Raw genomic sequence first — 14,814 nt, forward strand, 5'->3', positions numbered from 1 at the left:
AAGATTGCATGATACATGCCAAAACACCCACACACAGCTAACAGGCTAGGGTGAAAACAGCAGTTACATCAGTGGAGAACTAAAACCTCTTCTCTTGGTGCTAAGCTGTTATAACACCCATCGGCTAATGCATCACTGATTCCCGCACACACTTCCTAACACATGGGATTGTAGTGGAGATCTGCAGTCACAAAGCACAACAAAGTCTGGACATGGTTTATTCAGTAAAACCAGGACTGCTTCTCCCTGGAGATCTCTGAAGCTGCTAACAAGAGCTGCTCTGACAAGCTGAACATGTAACATCATTTTAGTTATTGGAAAAAGCAACTACAAAGTGAATGCTACTGTCAGCTGCAGAGCTGACAGGAAACCCAATTCTGAGATTTTTCTCACACAAATATTTATGACAGAGCACTCCATGTCATAAATATTGTCATGATTCTTCATATCCAGAAGATATACTGCACTGCTGCAAAACATACCCCTATCAGAGTCAAGAAACCACTACTGAACTTCAGTGGATATAATGCACCAATTCAGGCTTCCTAAGGGTTGCTAAACTTTGTGTCTTCTCCAGCAGCAATGCCCACAAGGAAATGATGAAAAACAGCAAGCAAAGTTATGTGTGAGTAACTAAATATCCACTTCTCTGAACATGAATGTGCCAGAGCTAGGGAAACTAGGGAAGTATTTAGCATTACAGGGCTTTTGTTCAGTTTTTTTGTTTTCTCTCACACACACATGATAACAAATATGAAGGAACTTATTGCTGATTGTTAGCAGTGAAGCACAGTTTTCTCCATGAAAGAAGGTCTGACCTTTCATTTTTATAATCCAGCTATTACTGACTGAACTTTTGTCAACTTCATATTCATTGGGATTTTTTTCCCCCTTTATACCTGCACACAAAGTACTCCACAGCTTCTTACCATACTCTTGTCCATGCAGTTTGCAATCACTTAGATAAAACTTCGTAGGAAGCATACATCTGACCTTCATTTGTACAGAAATATAGGAATTCCACAGTCAAAGCTTCTGAACTGCAAGGCAGATGCCTACTAAACCACCACTGGAAAAATGCTGCCTGTTTACTTACAGAGTAGAAACACCAAGGGGAAGAACATTTAGGAAAAAAAAAAAAAAAAAAAAAGGAGAACTAAACACTCGAGACAAAAATAAAAAGCAGCTAAAAGTCTCCTGAATGTCTGCAAAGTCTAGCACAGAGTAGCATAGTATTTCATTACAAAGAAGCTCAAGTGTTAGAACAAGAATCAGTATTTTTAATATTTCTAGAGAATTTTAGCTGTGTTCAGAGTTCTTCTATCTGCATGTAAATGCAGTATGTCACTACTGAACAGAATTAAAATGTCTTATCCCAGAAATCTTGGGGTTTTGTCTCTCTTCTCAAGGAAGCCACATGACACATTCAACAGTTTTATTTGGCTGCTGCTTATTCTTAGGAAGAATACAGACATTCCTATACTTCCCTTTTCCTATTGAGTCCCACATATATGGAAGACTTTGGGCAAAATTTTTATATATTCTGAACCAATACACCGAAGACATTTTAAAGGTCATAATTTTTTCTAAATTACTTACAACCATCACCTAAGCTCCAGAATTAAATATAACCAAAGGCCAGCATTACACTTGAGAGTGCCTTAATGCTTTTTTAAAGTTAACTGTTTTTAAATTAAGAAACCTTGTGCTAATTTGCACAAGCCAAGACCAAAATGCATATCCCCAGGTGAATCTGCTGCATTGCATCTGTAAGACCTTTGGTACTAACAAAGTACACATAATATAAATACTGCTGCTTTGAACAACAAAGTTAAAAACATTTCTACCTTATATCACATCTATTTACAGGGAGATTAGATACTGAAAGAACTTACTATGATTGTGTCATTCTAGAGCTTCTAAAGCGTTGACTTTGTTAAATTTGAGTGGCTCAGAACAGGATGGGGCACAGCTGCGGGGTTCTAGTACAGTCAAGCTGTCCTGAAATCTCAGGGCTTGTTAACACTGACATACATTTAGGATGTAATATTTCAGTATCATGGTGTAATTGAATCCTGAAGTTCATATCCCAATGAAAATTAGATCCTTTCCCTGGCTTGCCAGAAGCACAGCTTTTTCATTCCATTATACTACACATCATCCCTAAGTTTTGTGAGAATGTTTATACTCTTTGTTGAGTTGCCCAGCTAGGCATTCTTAGGTGCTTTAAATACCATAAAAGAACAAGTCACCTCTCCTGCTGACTGGCTATATAGAAAGAGAGTCCTTCTGCTCACAATAGCTAGATGGGCGATGCACTGTGAACTTTCTAAGCATGCCAGTTGTAACAGATGCATCCAGGTGGACAGGGTTTTTCTGCTAGAAATCAGAAACAAGACCAATTACTTTTATCACAAACTGTTATTTATTGAATGGTACTATACTTAGTGTAAAGATACAAATCATGCCTCAAAAAAGCCCACAATCTAAGTCATGGTTTGGCCAATACATTCCACAGAGAGATCAGAAGTTCACATCCAAAAGTGATTCTTGAAGTTTTGTTAACATTTGGGTTAGATTTCATATATTCTAAATAATAATTTTATCTTCAGTTTATCCACTGCATTAAGTGGAACTGCAGCAGAAAATCAAAGTTCCCTCAGCACTAATGCCTCAAACATTTACACATTTTTCTATACATCCCCAGGTATCTTTATATTTACAACCCAAACTGAAACACCAGAGCTCTAGAGCCACCCTTCCCCCACGTTCGACTTCGCAGTCAATCCAAACATGCCTCATGTGCATTATGCCTTACTGAACTTTCAGAGCTTAACTGTACACCATTGCTCATTAAACTCCCTAGAGAACCATCCCTTTGCTCGCTGCTTTCCAAAGCTCCAGATGTCATAAAAAAATACAAAACCAAAAATCACCTTCAAACCAGAACTTGCATGGAAACCTACACCTCAACTAACAATGCATTTCTGTCAAGTTAGCACAATGATCTCCTAACTATATTGACAGGTCTCTCCACTGTAGGTTTACATAAGCCTGAGGTAAGGCTTGTAGCTAAGGGTGAGCAACATCAAACAGATGCTCATTATACTTTGTGAAAAAAATAAGGTTCTGTGTTACAGTCACCCATGAAGCAAATTTTACTTGCCAGAATGTGCAACTAACATTAAAAATACATTTTCACAGGATCCAGTTAGTAACTCCTATTTAGTAGTGCCAAAACTAGCCCCTAAGAGCAAATACTCTTAGAAGACCACTGACGGGTGCAAGCACCCTGCCTGGTAAGGCTGCACCTTCAGAGAGCATCCATCGCAAGTATGGCAGGGCCAAACAAGACTACAATTCCTTCCCACCCCCCAAGCACTCAGCCCCGTCAACACTAGTCTTCCCCCGTCCTTGCTGCACCTTCCTGCGAAGAGGTGACCTCAGCCACCTAGCAGGAGGCCAGGCAGCCATCATAACCGTCAGGAAATGTGCAGAAGCGACCGGGCAATAAGAGACGGTCACATCTCCCCCCCCCCCCCCCCCTCCCCCGGGCTTTACCCCAAATGCGTCACGGGCAGCAGGGGATGATTAATGGCGGCGAAGCAACGCCTTCCTCCGAGGGATGCGCAGCGACCCAGGTCCCGCCCGCACCGGCTGAGGAACCGGCGTAAGGGGAAAGCGGCACGGGCGGCGCCTGCAGCCCCTACCTGCAGCCCCGGCGGCGTCTCTGCTGGGGCGTTCGGCACCGACCGCGGCGGGCGGGCCGCCTCAGCGCCACCCCTCGACTCCAGCGGGCTCCGCGGGGAGAACAGCAGCAGAACGGCCGCGGGAGGGGCCGCGCGCACCGGGCCGCGCCGCTCGGCTCCGCCGCGCCCTCCCGGCGAGCAGCTCCACCGCGCGCCGCCACCAGAGGCGCCGCCGCTTCACTTCCGGGTCCGGCCGGGCCGCTCCTGCGCCATCGCCGCCGAGCGGGAGAGGGGGCGCCGCGGCCACCACCGCCATCCGACGCGGGGGTAGGCCGCGAAGAAGAAACGAGGTGCGGCCCCTTCAAAGCGCGGGAGGCTGCTTCCTGGCGAGCCCGTCACTCTGCGGCGCAGCTCCCTCACCTCCCGCCACGGGAGCGACACCGACCACTCCTGCTCCCTTCCTCCCGCGGCCTAAAATGGGAAAGAGCCGCACACAAAATGGCGCTGGCAGGCTGACCGCGGCGCATGCGCGCTGTACGCCCCGGGCCGCCGCCGCTGCAGGACGCCGTCTCCGCCCCCCCCGCCCCCTCCCTCCCTCTCGTCCCCGCCCCGCCGCGTTTCCAAGAGACCGCCAGCACCAATCACAGCGCGCGGTCGTTCCTCCTGGCCCCCGGCCGTGACCAGTCACTGCGTCCACAGCTACATCCGGATCCAGCTCCTACCAATCAGCTGCGGGGGGGCACTGACTTCACTTCAACCTTCACCAATCACCTGGCACTCCGTATAAGCACCAATAAAAAGTCTCCGTGGCGCTACCTGCGTCGACGGCTGGCCAATGTCTTCTGCTAGCCGCCCTGTGACCAATGGAGATGCTGTCCGCGGCGCCCAATCCGAGCGGGGCAGTGCCCCCGGGGCGTCACGAGGGGGCCAATGGGAGTTCAAGCAGGACAGATTCTGCTCAACAGCTTGTTATTGGGCTCGTCGCTGGTGATTCGGTGCGAGTCCGGGCTGGAGGGGGTGGAGCGGGGCCGCGCTCAGCAGCCGCCGCTCGCGGGGCTGTCGTCGTCTCGGAGGGGGCCGCGGCGCTGGGAGCGCGGCGGAGCTGGGCCGGGCAGCGCGGGGCTGCTCACTTCGCTCCGAGTTTCCAGGTAGGAGGCAGCGAGGGCGGCGGGAGCCTCGGCAGCTGCAACTCCGCTGCCGTCCCGGGGGAGGGGGCGCGGAGCGGCACCGGGAGCTCCCCCTTCCCCCCCCCCACCCCCGCAGCAGCGCGCCCATCCGCCCCGCGAAGGAGCGGGGACGCCCGCCGCTCACCTCACGGCGGGGACGGGGACTCCCTTCCCCGCCGAACTCCGCCTCGCGCTCCCTCCGAGCGCCCCGGCCGCTCCCCCCGCCGCCGTCCCTGGGGCTGCCCCGACGCTTGGCGGCGGAGAGCGCCCGCCCGCGCCGCCCTCCACCCTCAGCCCCCTCTGCCGCGCGGCGCCGGCCCACCCCCGCTGCGCCTCCCTCCACACACACCCCCGCCGCGTCCCGGCGGCTGCCCGGCCGGCCGGCCGCGGAAGGCGTCCCGAGGTCGGGAGCGAGAAGTCCGCCCGGCCGGCGGGTGAGGAGGACGGGGAGGAGGGGCTCGGCGGCACGTCCCTTCGCGGGCCGCAGAAAGTTGCGAGGGCCGGGGAGGGGCGGGGAAGGCGGTGGCGGCGGCGGCTCCCGCCGCGCCCCCCCTTCCCGGCGGGGAGCTGCCCGAGTGGGGCGGCGGGCTTCCCTGCCGGGCCGAACGCGCGCCCCGGCCCCTCCGCCCTGGGGCGGGGAGCGGGAGCAATGGCGACGTGACACACCGAGGGGCCGCCGGGCGGGAAGCGGCGGCCGCGGCCCCGCTCCCTCCGCGGCCCGGCGGGGCTGGCACGGGCGGCGGCGCCCGCCCGCCCGCGCTGGGCTCCCCTCACGGCCCGGCCGCCCCCTCACGGGGAGACGCGCGGGTGAGCTTTCAGCCGCCCCCCCCGCCCCCCTTGTTTTGCAGCGTTTTCCCGTGTGCTGGCGGGGAGGAGAAGCCTTGGAGCTGGAATCCCTCAAATAACCTTCAAAGATGAAGGTAGGCTAACTCCGGAGCGGGGAACGGCTGCTCCCTTCCCCGGCCTTGCTGGCTGCTCTGGCGATTTCATTTTTAATCGCCCGTCTCGGCGGAGCAACAGTAGGGTAACGCTGGCCGGGGTTTCGGTGCAGGCTGTAAATCCTGTTTCTGCTCTCCAGCTGAGGTGTGGGTGAGCGCCCCTCTTACCGTCTTGCAGTAGTAGTCTGAAAATTAACAACGTCTTTGAGTTGTTGTCCTTTGGGCTACGGTCTTTAAATGCTTCCTGTATCAGCAGCAGCTATTGCAAGTTGCAAAACCACAGCTTTTGTCCCGCCTTAGCTGTTGCCGGTTTTTTGAGTGCAAAGGCTTAACAATTGCAGTATAATTTACAAAAGAAAAAGTTCTTTTTTTGCTTTCGCAGTTGAAGAAATAGTAACACTTTTAAAAAAAAAAACAGCAACAGAAAAAGTTGTATTATGCGCCAGTTTTCTTCTTGATGGACATTTTCAACGTGGTAATTTTGTCCTTGTTTATCAGTTGCTACAGGCACAATAAAGTGACATGTTGAGTCATGAAGTCCAGAATAAGGAAAACTGATGAGAAATAATTCTCTTTTGCAAAATGCATGAGTAATTAAGTTTTGTTAAAGGCATTTTAGGAAAGAAAAATCCTAGTTAACAACAGTTTGAAAGATTACAGCAAATTTCTCCTATATAGAGAATGTTACAGACTTAGTGGTAAGTATCAGGTTGATGGCAATCTCAGATGTTTTAAATAATCAGTGTTACTGGATTGCCTGTAGCTGAAAAAAGTACAACTCTTTTATCCTGCCTTTTTGCAGTTCAAATATTTTCCTTTTGTATGCTGTATAGGAATGACTTGAATTAATAGTCACTCCTATACATTTTTACCATTTTTATAAGATGTTCCAAATATCAGTTCAATAGCCTCAAAGACATTTCTGGGAGGGTAATTAGGGTGACAAAATGGGGGGTGGGGTGGATGAGGGCATGTCAATATCACTGGCAAAACAAAACTTATAACTTCTTTGATGGTTTTTTTTGTTTTCTGTTTCCTTTTAAAGAGCAGTGTGATTGCAATTCCAAGTACAGACACTGCTTATCACTTAAAAATTAATAGGTCTAAAAGTTAACATGTGAAATAAAATATGTAACGATGCAGCTAAAAAAATAAATATGAAGAACTAAACTTTGCTTTTATTTTCTGTTTCTTAATAGGCAGCAGATGAGCCTGCCTACCTGACAGTGGGAACTGATGTCAGTGCCAAGTACCGTGGTGCCTTCTGTGAGGCAAAGATTAAGACAGTGAAAAGGCTTGTGAAAGTCAAGGTAGTACACTGTGGTTGTTGCTTATTTTATTAAAGCATTGTGTTGAAAGGGCTGTCAGAGAAGATCCTAGGCCTGAAGATGAGGAAATGTTCATCACTTCAGTATCGATTTTAAAGGATGCTTGAATGTTGTTTCTCATATTTTGGTGTTGGGTTTGGGGTTTTTTTTGTTTGGGTTTTTGTTCTTTTTGAGGAGAGATGTTGGTTTTTTATGAACAAGAATGAACTTTCAGTTTACCTATTCTTGCTGCTTTTTTCCTGATTATGGTTGCCTTCTGTTTGCTAATGCATCAGTTTCACAGCAGTCAAGTTTTGATGTCACATATAGAGAATTATGGCTTTACATGACTAATAAGGAATAAGAGCAGCCTCTTCAGAAGCAGAAGTTCCATTTTATTCCAGCTGACATTCTCAGTTTTATAGCTTGGAATTTAAAAGGCAATGCCAAAATAAATCAACATAACAGGAAAAAAGATGTCAATAATTAGTTTCTCAGACCAGATTTCAGAACTGTCCAGGGTAACATTTTTTTGTTAAGTTTTGCACATCTTACTGTTGGTTCAAAAATGGCATGCTCTGGCTGTAGCCGAGTTTCTACGCAGACACAGCACTGGCACGTAATATTCCTTTGCGTTCATAGGTCTTATGCCAAAACAATCAAAAAAGAAAGTAATTATTTTGGTGTTGCAGTAGTGTTGTAAATGCTACTATGGGAAAACCAAAGTAAAACTTAGTTAAATAAAAGTTAAGAAATCCAAGTAAATACAGGAGTTGTTGTTCTGCTTTGTTTTATCAAAATCTTCCCACTTCCTACTTTCTTGTTTGCTGTCCAGGATATGTAAATAAGGTATTAGTGACCCCCAAACTCCTGACAAATAGAGATGAAAGCTGCTTTTTAGAACTACACATCCAAGTTTTCATGTGCTTTAATGCTTAGATCAAGTAGAACAGGTTATCAAGTCTCTTCAGTTACATATATAGAGCATACAAATTTATCAGAGTGCTTTTCATGAATAGGAAAAGAACCACTAAACCACAGTTCAGATATTGGAGTCTTTTCCGCTGTTCTTTATAGAATAGAAATAGACATTTGTGATGTTCTTTGAAATCTGTGTTAATGAGAAGCTCTGAAGGAAGCAGTGTGCTGCCCTTCCTGGTCTGACATCCTTAATTTTGTATCTGTGTTTTTGGTCTGATAGAGTATTTAGGCTGTTAGTAGGTGTGAGTTTCCTTTTCTCATACGGTTTATTGCTCCATGGGAAGATTTGGAGTATATGAGGCTGCTGTGTCTTGGTGGAAATTCCTGTCACTGTATGTCAGTTATATTGTAACAACTGAAGTTTTAAGAAGCTAGGCCTGATATGTTAATTAGGAGCCTGTAGGCACACCCCAGCATGCTTGCCAAGAGTGCAGAGAGTCCAAAAAGTCCAGTAGTCTTTTTCTGAGTCGCAGGACAACCTGTATTCATCTCAATGCTAATAGGAAATGTTAAAAGAAAAATTGCATAAAGTGCATTGTTAACCTGAGTGTGTGTTAATACCAATGCTATTTCATCATGCTGCTAGTGTTACATATATAAATAAATACAGCTATAGTGTAAACTATGGTTTGGGGGGATAACTGGGGAAGCCTGGAAACTGGACTTCTTTATTAGGTGGCAAGGAGGTTCCTGGAGCTTTTGATTACTGAAAAAAAATAGGAATTCTGGATTTTTTTAGTAGAAACACGATGGGTGTGTTTGCTATAGCAAATGGTAGTGAAACGGTTACCAGTGTTGACATCTAAATTGTCATCTTTTATGTTTCGAAACTGTCTCTGCAAACTCAGGGATTGAAATTGCATGGACTTACATTCACTCTGTCTCATCAGTGTTACCTTCTCAAAAGCAGGATTTTAAAGGGAGAAGCGTAGTTTACTTACACTGTAACTGATGCTTGTTGTCACTATGCTTGCAGTATTTCAACTCTTTACCATACAAAAAAATTCTTTTGCTCAAGGTAGGAGAAATGGTGGTATTGTGGTCAGTTTGTGATCTTTTGACACACATTTAATAAGGAGAGCTTATTGCAGTTGTAGTTTAGTACTCAAAGTGTTGTCAATAAAGTGCTACAGCTGAAAGAGAGAGAAAAAAACCCCTTCTGATCTGGAAGCCAAATTCCAGGTATACCCTGGATTTTATCAATATCCAGGCTCACATCAAAACATATTTTCTTTACCTTGGAATGGCTGATGTTCGATTTGCCCTGCTCTTTATGATGCTTCAGATTTAATATTAAGTCTTAGACTTGGGGCTTCCTGTCAGTGAAATTGTCCATGTCAGGTGTTTTGCATTCAATAATGTTTGAGTCCATCTGATGGTTAAAGATTTATTTTCCAAATTAGGATTATTATCATTATTATTATAGATACAGTTTCATACACTTTTTCTATGCTATTAAAAGTAAGATACATATTTAAAAGTTAATTAATATCTTGCAGGTGGTCCTGAAGGGTGATAACTCAACTCAGTTAGTGCAAGATGACCAAGTGAAAGGACCTCTAAGAGTATGTATATTGCATGCCTTTTTTTTTTTTTTTTTTTGTAAACACGTTAATTTATTTGTAAAATTCTAAATTCTGATACTGTTTAAGGGGATAGCTGTTCTACAGATTTTAAATCAAAGAAGGCTCATCACTTTAGATCAGATTGATTCTGAGTAGTCTTCCGTAGCTTTTAGAGGCTCTTTACGCTTCTCCATGGAGCATACTTCATACGCAAACAGTTTTGCATGAACAGTGATTTTTGTGTCTTCTTATAAGATACAAAACTTACAGGTAATGAAACTTCAAAAGTTCTTACGAGTAATTAAGAGCTTGATTGCAAAGCTAAGTTTAAGCCTGTTAGACAATAGTAAATACAGTTTCTCTAACTACGTTTGAAAACAGTTGATGCGTTCTATATAAAAACATGGCTGATTTATATTTTTATATTTAACAGTTGTCTGCTAAAATACCTAGCCACATTATAAAACATTGAACACAAACAGAGCTCTGTAGAGGAGGTCATCTTTTTTGTATGTCTTTTCTCTGTAGCTACCTTCAAGAATATCAATGCGTTTTTGTAGGCTGCTACTACAATTCTGGTCTAATTGACAGTATAATAATGTTTAAAGTATAAGAAATAGTCATAATTGCATGCATATCAGTAATAAAGTAATAATTACTTTGAATATTTCCATTTTTCCAATTGGCCTTCTATTATTACTTGTGATGATGTAAGTCCTGTTGAAATGAGATGTTCTGAGTTTAGTACTGCTTTACTGTCTACTTACAGTTCAGCCTTCATAATTCAGGACCTTTGTTCTTACCAGCTAAGTAACTAAATTTTGAAAAGTAACATGAGTCTTTAAAAAAATAAATCTAGCTTGCTGGGTGAATTAATGCCTACATGTGTTTTTCCCCATTATATGAGTTAACATGTAACCTTGAGATACTCCTTTTTGCAGGTTGGTGCAATGGTTGAAACCAAAATGCCCGATGGATCCTTTCAAGAAGCTGTTATCAGCAAGTTGACAGACGCTAGCTGGTATACTGTAGGTGAGTAGCCACATGCTTTCGTTTATAGTCTAATATTTGAACAATATATTTCTAATTTTCAGTAATAATGTAAGTAATTATATCTTGTACTGCAAGATCTGAGATAGATTTTGGAGGGGAATTTTTTAAGTCGTCCAGGTCTTGTTTCCTTTTCCATTTAAAATGGGATGATAATTATTTGATGTTCAGTGAAGCTGTTGCACAGGTAGTTGCAGGCCTGAACAATCGGTGTTTCATTTGGCACAGTGTATGTATTCTGATGTAAGTTTCACTTGCTCAAATTCAGAATAACTTTTGCGGATTTTAAGACATAAACCTTATAATTGCACTTCTAGCTGAAAATCTGTGGCATGTAATGAGTGACTGAAATGCAAGCCTTCCTCCGCTATACGCAATCCCATACACACAAAACCCTGTTGGTAGTACCACTGAGCATTCTGAAGTTACTCCTGTTGTTTTATGTAGGGTTGAGGGTCAGGTTTTGTATGAAAGAACAGAAGACCGTATCTGTTTTTTTAGGAAAATAATTGGCACTTTGCTCCTTAAAAAGAGGGAAGATTCATTTATAATGTGAATAACTGTTTGCTTTAAAATAATTTACGAATAATGATTATATCTAAAGTGAAATAGAAAACTGCTTCTCATGTTGGAGGCTCAAGCGCTTTTCAATTATTGAAATAGATACCTCAGAATGCCAGGTCAGCAAAATTTCAGAGTTGAACAAGAATTCATTACAAGATAAGTTTTATTTATTTTGAATAATTAAATGGTCATTCTGATCTCTAGTTTTTTCTGAAGCAGCACCCCACCAACATTCAAGTAATACAAGATAAGCAAACGAAAACCCACAGTATTTGAATCGGAGAGCTTTGCAAGCACCTGTCCTTTTTTCCCCAACTTTTCCAATGTGGAGCATTACATTCACTAATAGTAGTATGGAGGGAACAAGGGAACATTCTCCACTGAATTGTCCTGTACATGCTACTCTTCAGCATTGCTTTTGAGATTAGTACCCGTAAATTTAAACTGTCTCTTACTAGCTGCCTTGATGCCAGACGTATTCAGTTTTACTTCATATTCTTCATACTCTCTTGAGGAGTCCTCTGTCCCATGAAGAGTCAATTATTTTGATTCAATAACCCCTTTTTTAAGGTATGAAGAAGACATTTTCAGTAATCCAGCATTTCCATTGCAGTAGGTGAGGTTATGTTGTCTTTGGTGGAATGACGGTAAGGCTCTCATTGCAGATAAATTGTAAGATTTTATCATTTTATGATTGTTATTGTTACTGCATGCTTTAAATACAAGCAGGTTGACTTACCACTTCACAAAGCACACTTGTTATTTGCAGGATTATACTCGAGTGCAGATTTAAAATCTGCTTGGTTTAGTATTATGATGTGACATACTCAATGAAGAACACTGGACCTCCAGCTCTGCTTTGTCATAGATTTGTCTGCTTTGTCCAACTCTGCTCTGACTTAGAGATTCACCATCCTGATACAGAAGAGATAAGAAATAGCCTTGCACCGATAATTTCATGGTTTATGAATTAGTGTTTCCATTTTAAAACTCTTGTTTTAAAATAGTATTTTTAGCTAATTCTGTTTGGATTTTGACCAGACCATTTACATCAGTAAACTAACCCTATATACACCTGCTTCAGTGGTTAAAAAAGGCTTTACACTCTATTACTTGATAAAACAAACATATTTGTCTTCTTACATTTGATAAATGAACTTTAAATCCCCTGTTTTGGGGATGAGTTTTGTCTGTTTTTTCTTTTCTCTCCCTGAGGAGGTACACTTCTGCCAAAAATCTTTACTTGATGAACTGGTAATTTGAACAGTAATACATGCTCTGCCCTGTATTAGCGGGTTTTTGTTTGCATTTAACAAGTTGTTGAACTCTCCCCAGTAATGTAAGAGATGAATCATGCATGCTGTGATTCTTACTTTATAAATTTATTAAAGCGCAGTTCCTCAGAAACTTGAACCAATGGATTAATTTATTATTGTAATTTTATTTTCCAAAAAAATATGTTTTGACAGGCAGAATAGGGAAAATAAACTCATCAGGTTTCCGTATGCAAATGTATTAAGACTGCTAGGGTTTTGTAAAAATTTGGAGCTGGGGGTGTGGGTGGGTTTTAAGTAATCTTACGGCAAGTTAAATGCGCAGTGCTGTAATATGGTAAGTAGAGTATATATACCTATGACTATAAAAAATGCAATTCTAACATGTTAGAATTGTATATACTACTTAGGAACGTTTTTGTGAGTTGTCTGTGTTGATGTGCTTACTGATTTTGAAAGCACAGGTAACATTGACCAAAGCAAGCAGATCATGAAGTTCACGTCATTAAGAAAACGGTAATTTTAATTTTAAAATTGGGAAAGTGTTCTAGGTCGAGTACAGAAACACTGGGGTGTGAAAAGTAAGCTTTATCTTTTGCTTGCTGCTTCCATTGTATCTTTGTAGGAAGTTTTGGGTAGATACTAGGTGTGTGTTTATGTTGCTGTGAAGCAGAGTTGAATTGGTTCCTTTTTAATAGATGGTGGGCTGTACTACTTGGCACTCTTACTGGCTGATTCAGTCAGAGCTAGAGTTGAAAGGGAAGTGGATCAAACAGACTTCAGGTTTCTAGAATGTGTGGCTCAGTGTGGTCAGGCTTGAGATGGAAAGTATAAGGGAAAGCCTGCGTATCAGTAGTACATGCTTTTCCTGTACTATATATTTTCTGTATTATGTAGCATCTCTTTCTCTGATCTAAAAGTAGACTGATATGGATGGGGAAGCCAGTAACATATACAGACAAAAAATTTCAAAGTATTAAGTACAAATACCTGAAAAAATCCACCAAAACAAACTGCATGCCTGTCTCGTGAGAAGTAACGATGTTCGCTTTTGCAAATCAGGCTCTCTGTTTCAGATAAGCATCTAAAGAAGTAATAAAGTCTGCTGAAACAACTTTCCTTTGTGTTCAGTAAGGTGAACCAGTAGAAATGCTATGTTGAGTTTGCTGTAGTAGGATACTTTGTCACCAGCATAATGAAAGAGCCACAATGACAATCAGTTAAGTCTTATTCTAATGGTAACTCCTGCCTATTAGTGGTGTTCATGTACCCAAAATAAATAATGATTTATTTTTATTGCAGCTGCCATGGAATCACTTTTTCCACTTACTTTTTTATAACAACGATGTTACTGTAGCCGTTTAGTCATGTTGAAATTTTCATCTGTGATTTGGAAATAATTTTGAAATCACCTTTGAAATTCAGCTTTTCAGTATAAGTGGGTAAAGAAACAAAAGCTGTTTGGAGTGAAAGTTTTAACAATATCTGGAAATGGCATTGTACAAGTCAGCCCTCATCTGCTCAATGGAATCTAAAGTGGCATGACACTAGCAGCAGTTTAAGTTCTTTGGATAACAAATGGCTGGGTTAAAGATCTTAAAGGTCTTTTCCAACCTAAATGATTCCCTGATTTTGTGATGTTTTAATCTTTTAAATGCAATTATTTAAAATTAACTTACTTAATTTACAAATTTTAAAATGATGCATTGAATGCTTTTGAAGTGCTGAGTATATTGCTAGGTGATAATTGCATAGCATTAGAATGGTCTATCAGATCTACTTTCAGCTGAGCCAGGTTTCAATTATGGCTTACTTAGTGTACCATCCACCTGATTCTCTGTTAACTTGTAAAATGCTTCAGGTAAATGCTGAAATAATGTCTCAAAAGAAAACCACAGCTCAGACCACACCTTACAAAGTGTGTAGTTGTATTTTCCTTCTTTCACATTCTCTCTCTTACAAGCATTACCAGAATTTCAGAAAACAGAAATACTTACGTATATGTTCTTTAAGGAAACACTTTTGTATCACTTCTGTACAGAACTAAAATGATGTAATGTCTATATAAAAGTGAGAAACAGTATTTCAGTTCAACAAGCATCCAAAGAGTTGCTTTTAGAATGGCCGGCCTTTTTTATTGCCCCATCAAAATGACAGTGTCATCTCTCTTTTGACAAAACTCAGGTCAATAATCTGTATGTGCTTAGATCTTGTTAAGTGCATGTAATTTAGCCATACCTACAAGGTATGGTTGAGCAAAATAAAAAAAAACAGAACACA

General features: G+C 42.6%; 1 protein-coding gene across 2 annotated transcripts in view; it reads left to right on the forward strand.

Annotated features, from left to right (window-relative positions):
- The first annotated feature begins 4,689 nt into the window (after positions 1-4,689).
- The window catches only part of ARID4A (AT-rich interaction domain 4A), a 50,475-nt gene continuing 40,350 nt past the window's right edge, over positions 4,690-14,814 (forward strand). For both annotated transcript variants that reach the window (XM_080394468.1, XM_080394469.1), the window contains exons 1-5: positions 4,690-4,837; positions 5,704-5,775; positions 6,993-7,103; positions 9,581-9,646; positions 10,588-10,678. In XM_080394468.1, coding sequence (XP_080250594.1) covers positions 5,770-5,775; positions 6,993-7,103; positions 9,581-9,646; positions 10,588-10,678 — 274 coding nt within the window. In that variant the 5' untranslated portion in view covers positions 4,690-4,837; positions 5,704-5,769. The remainder of the gene's footprint in view (positions 4,838-5,703; positions 5,776-6,992; positions 7,104-9,580; positions 9,647-10,587; positions 10,679-14,814) is intronic.

Source organism: Falco punctatus (genome assembly GCF_963210335.1).
Source record: "Falco punctatus genome assembly, chromosome: 7".
Classification (NCBI taxonomy): Eukaryota; Metazoa; Chordata; class Aves; order Falconiformes; family Falconidae; genus Falco; species Falco punctatus.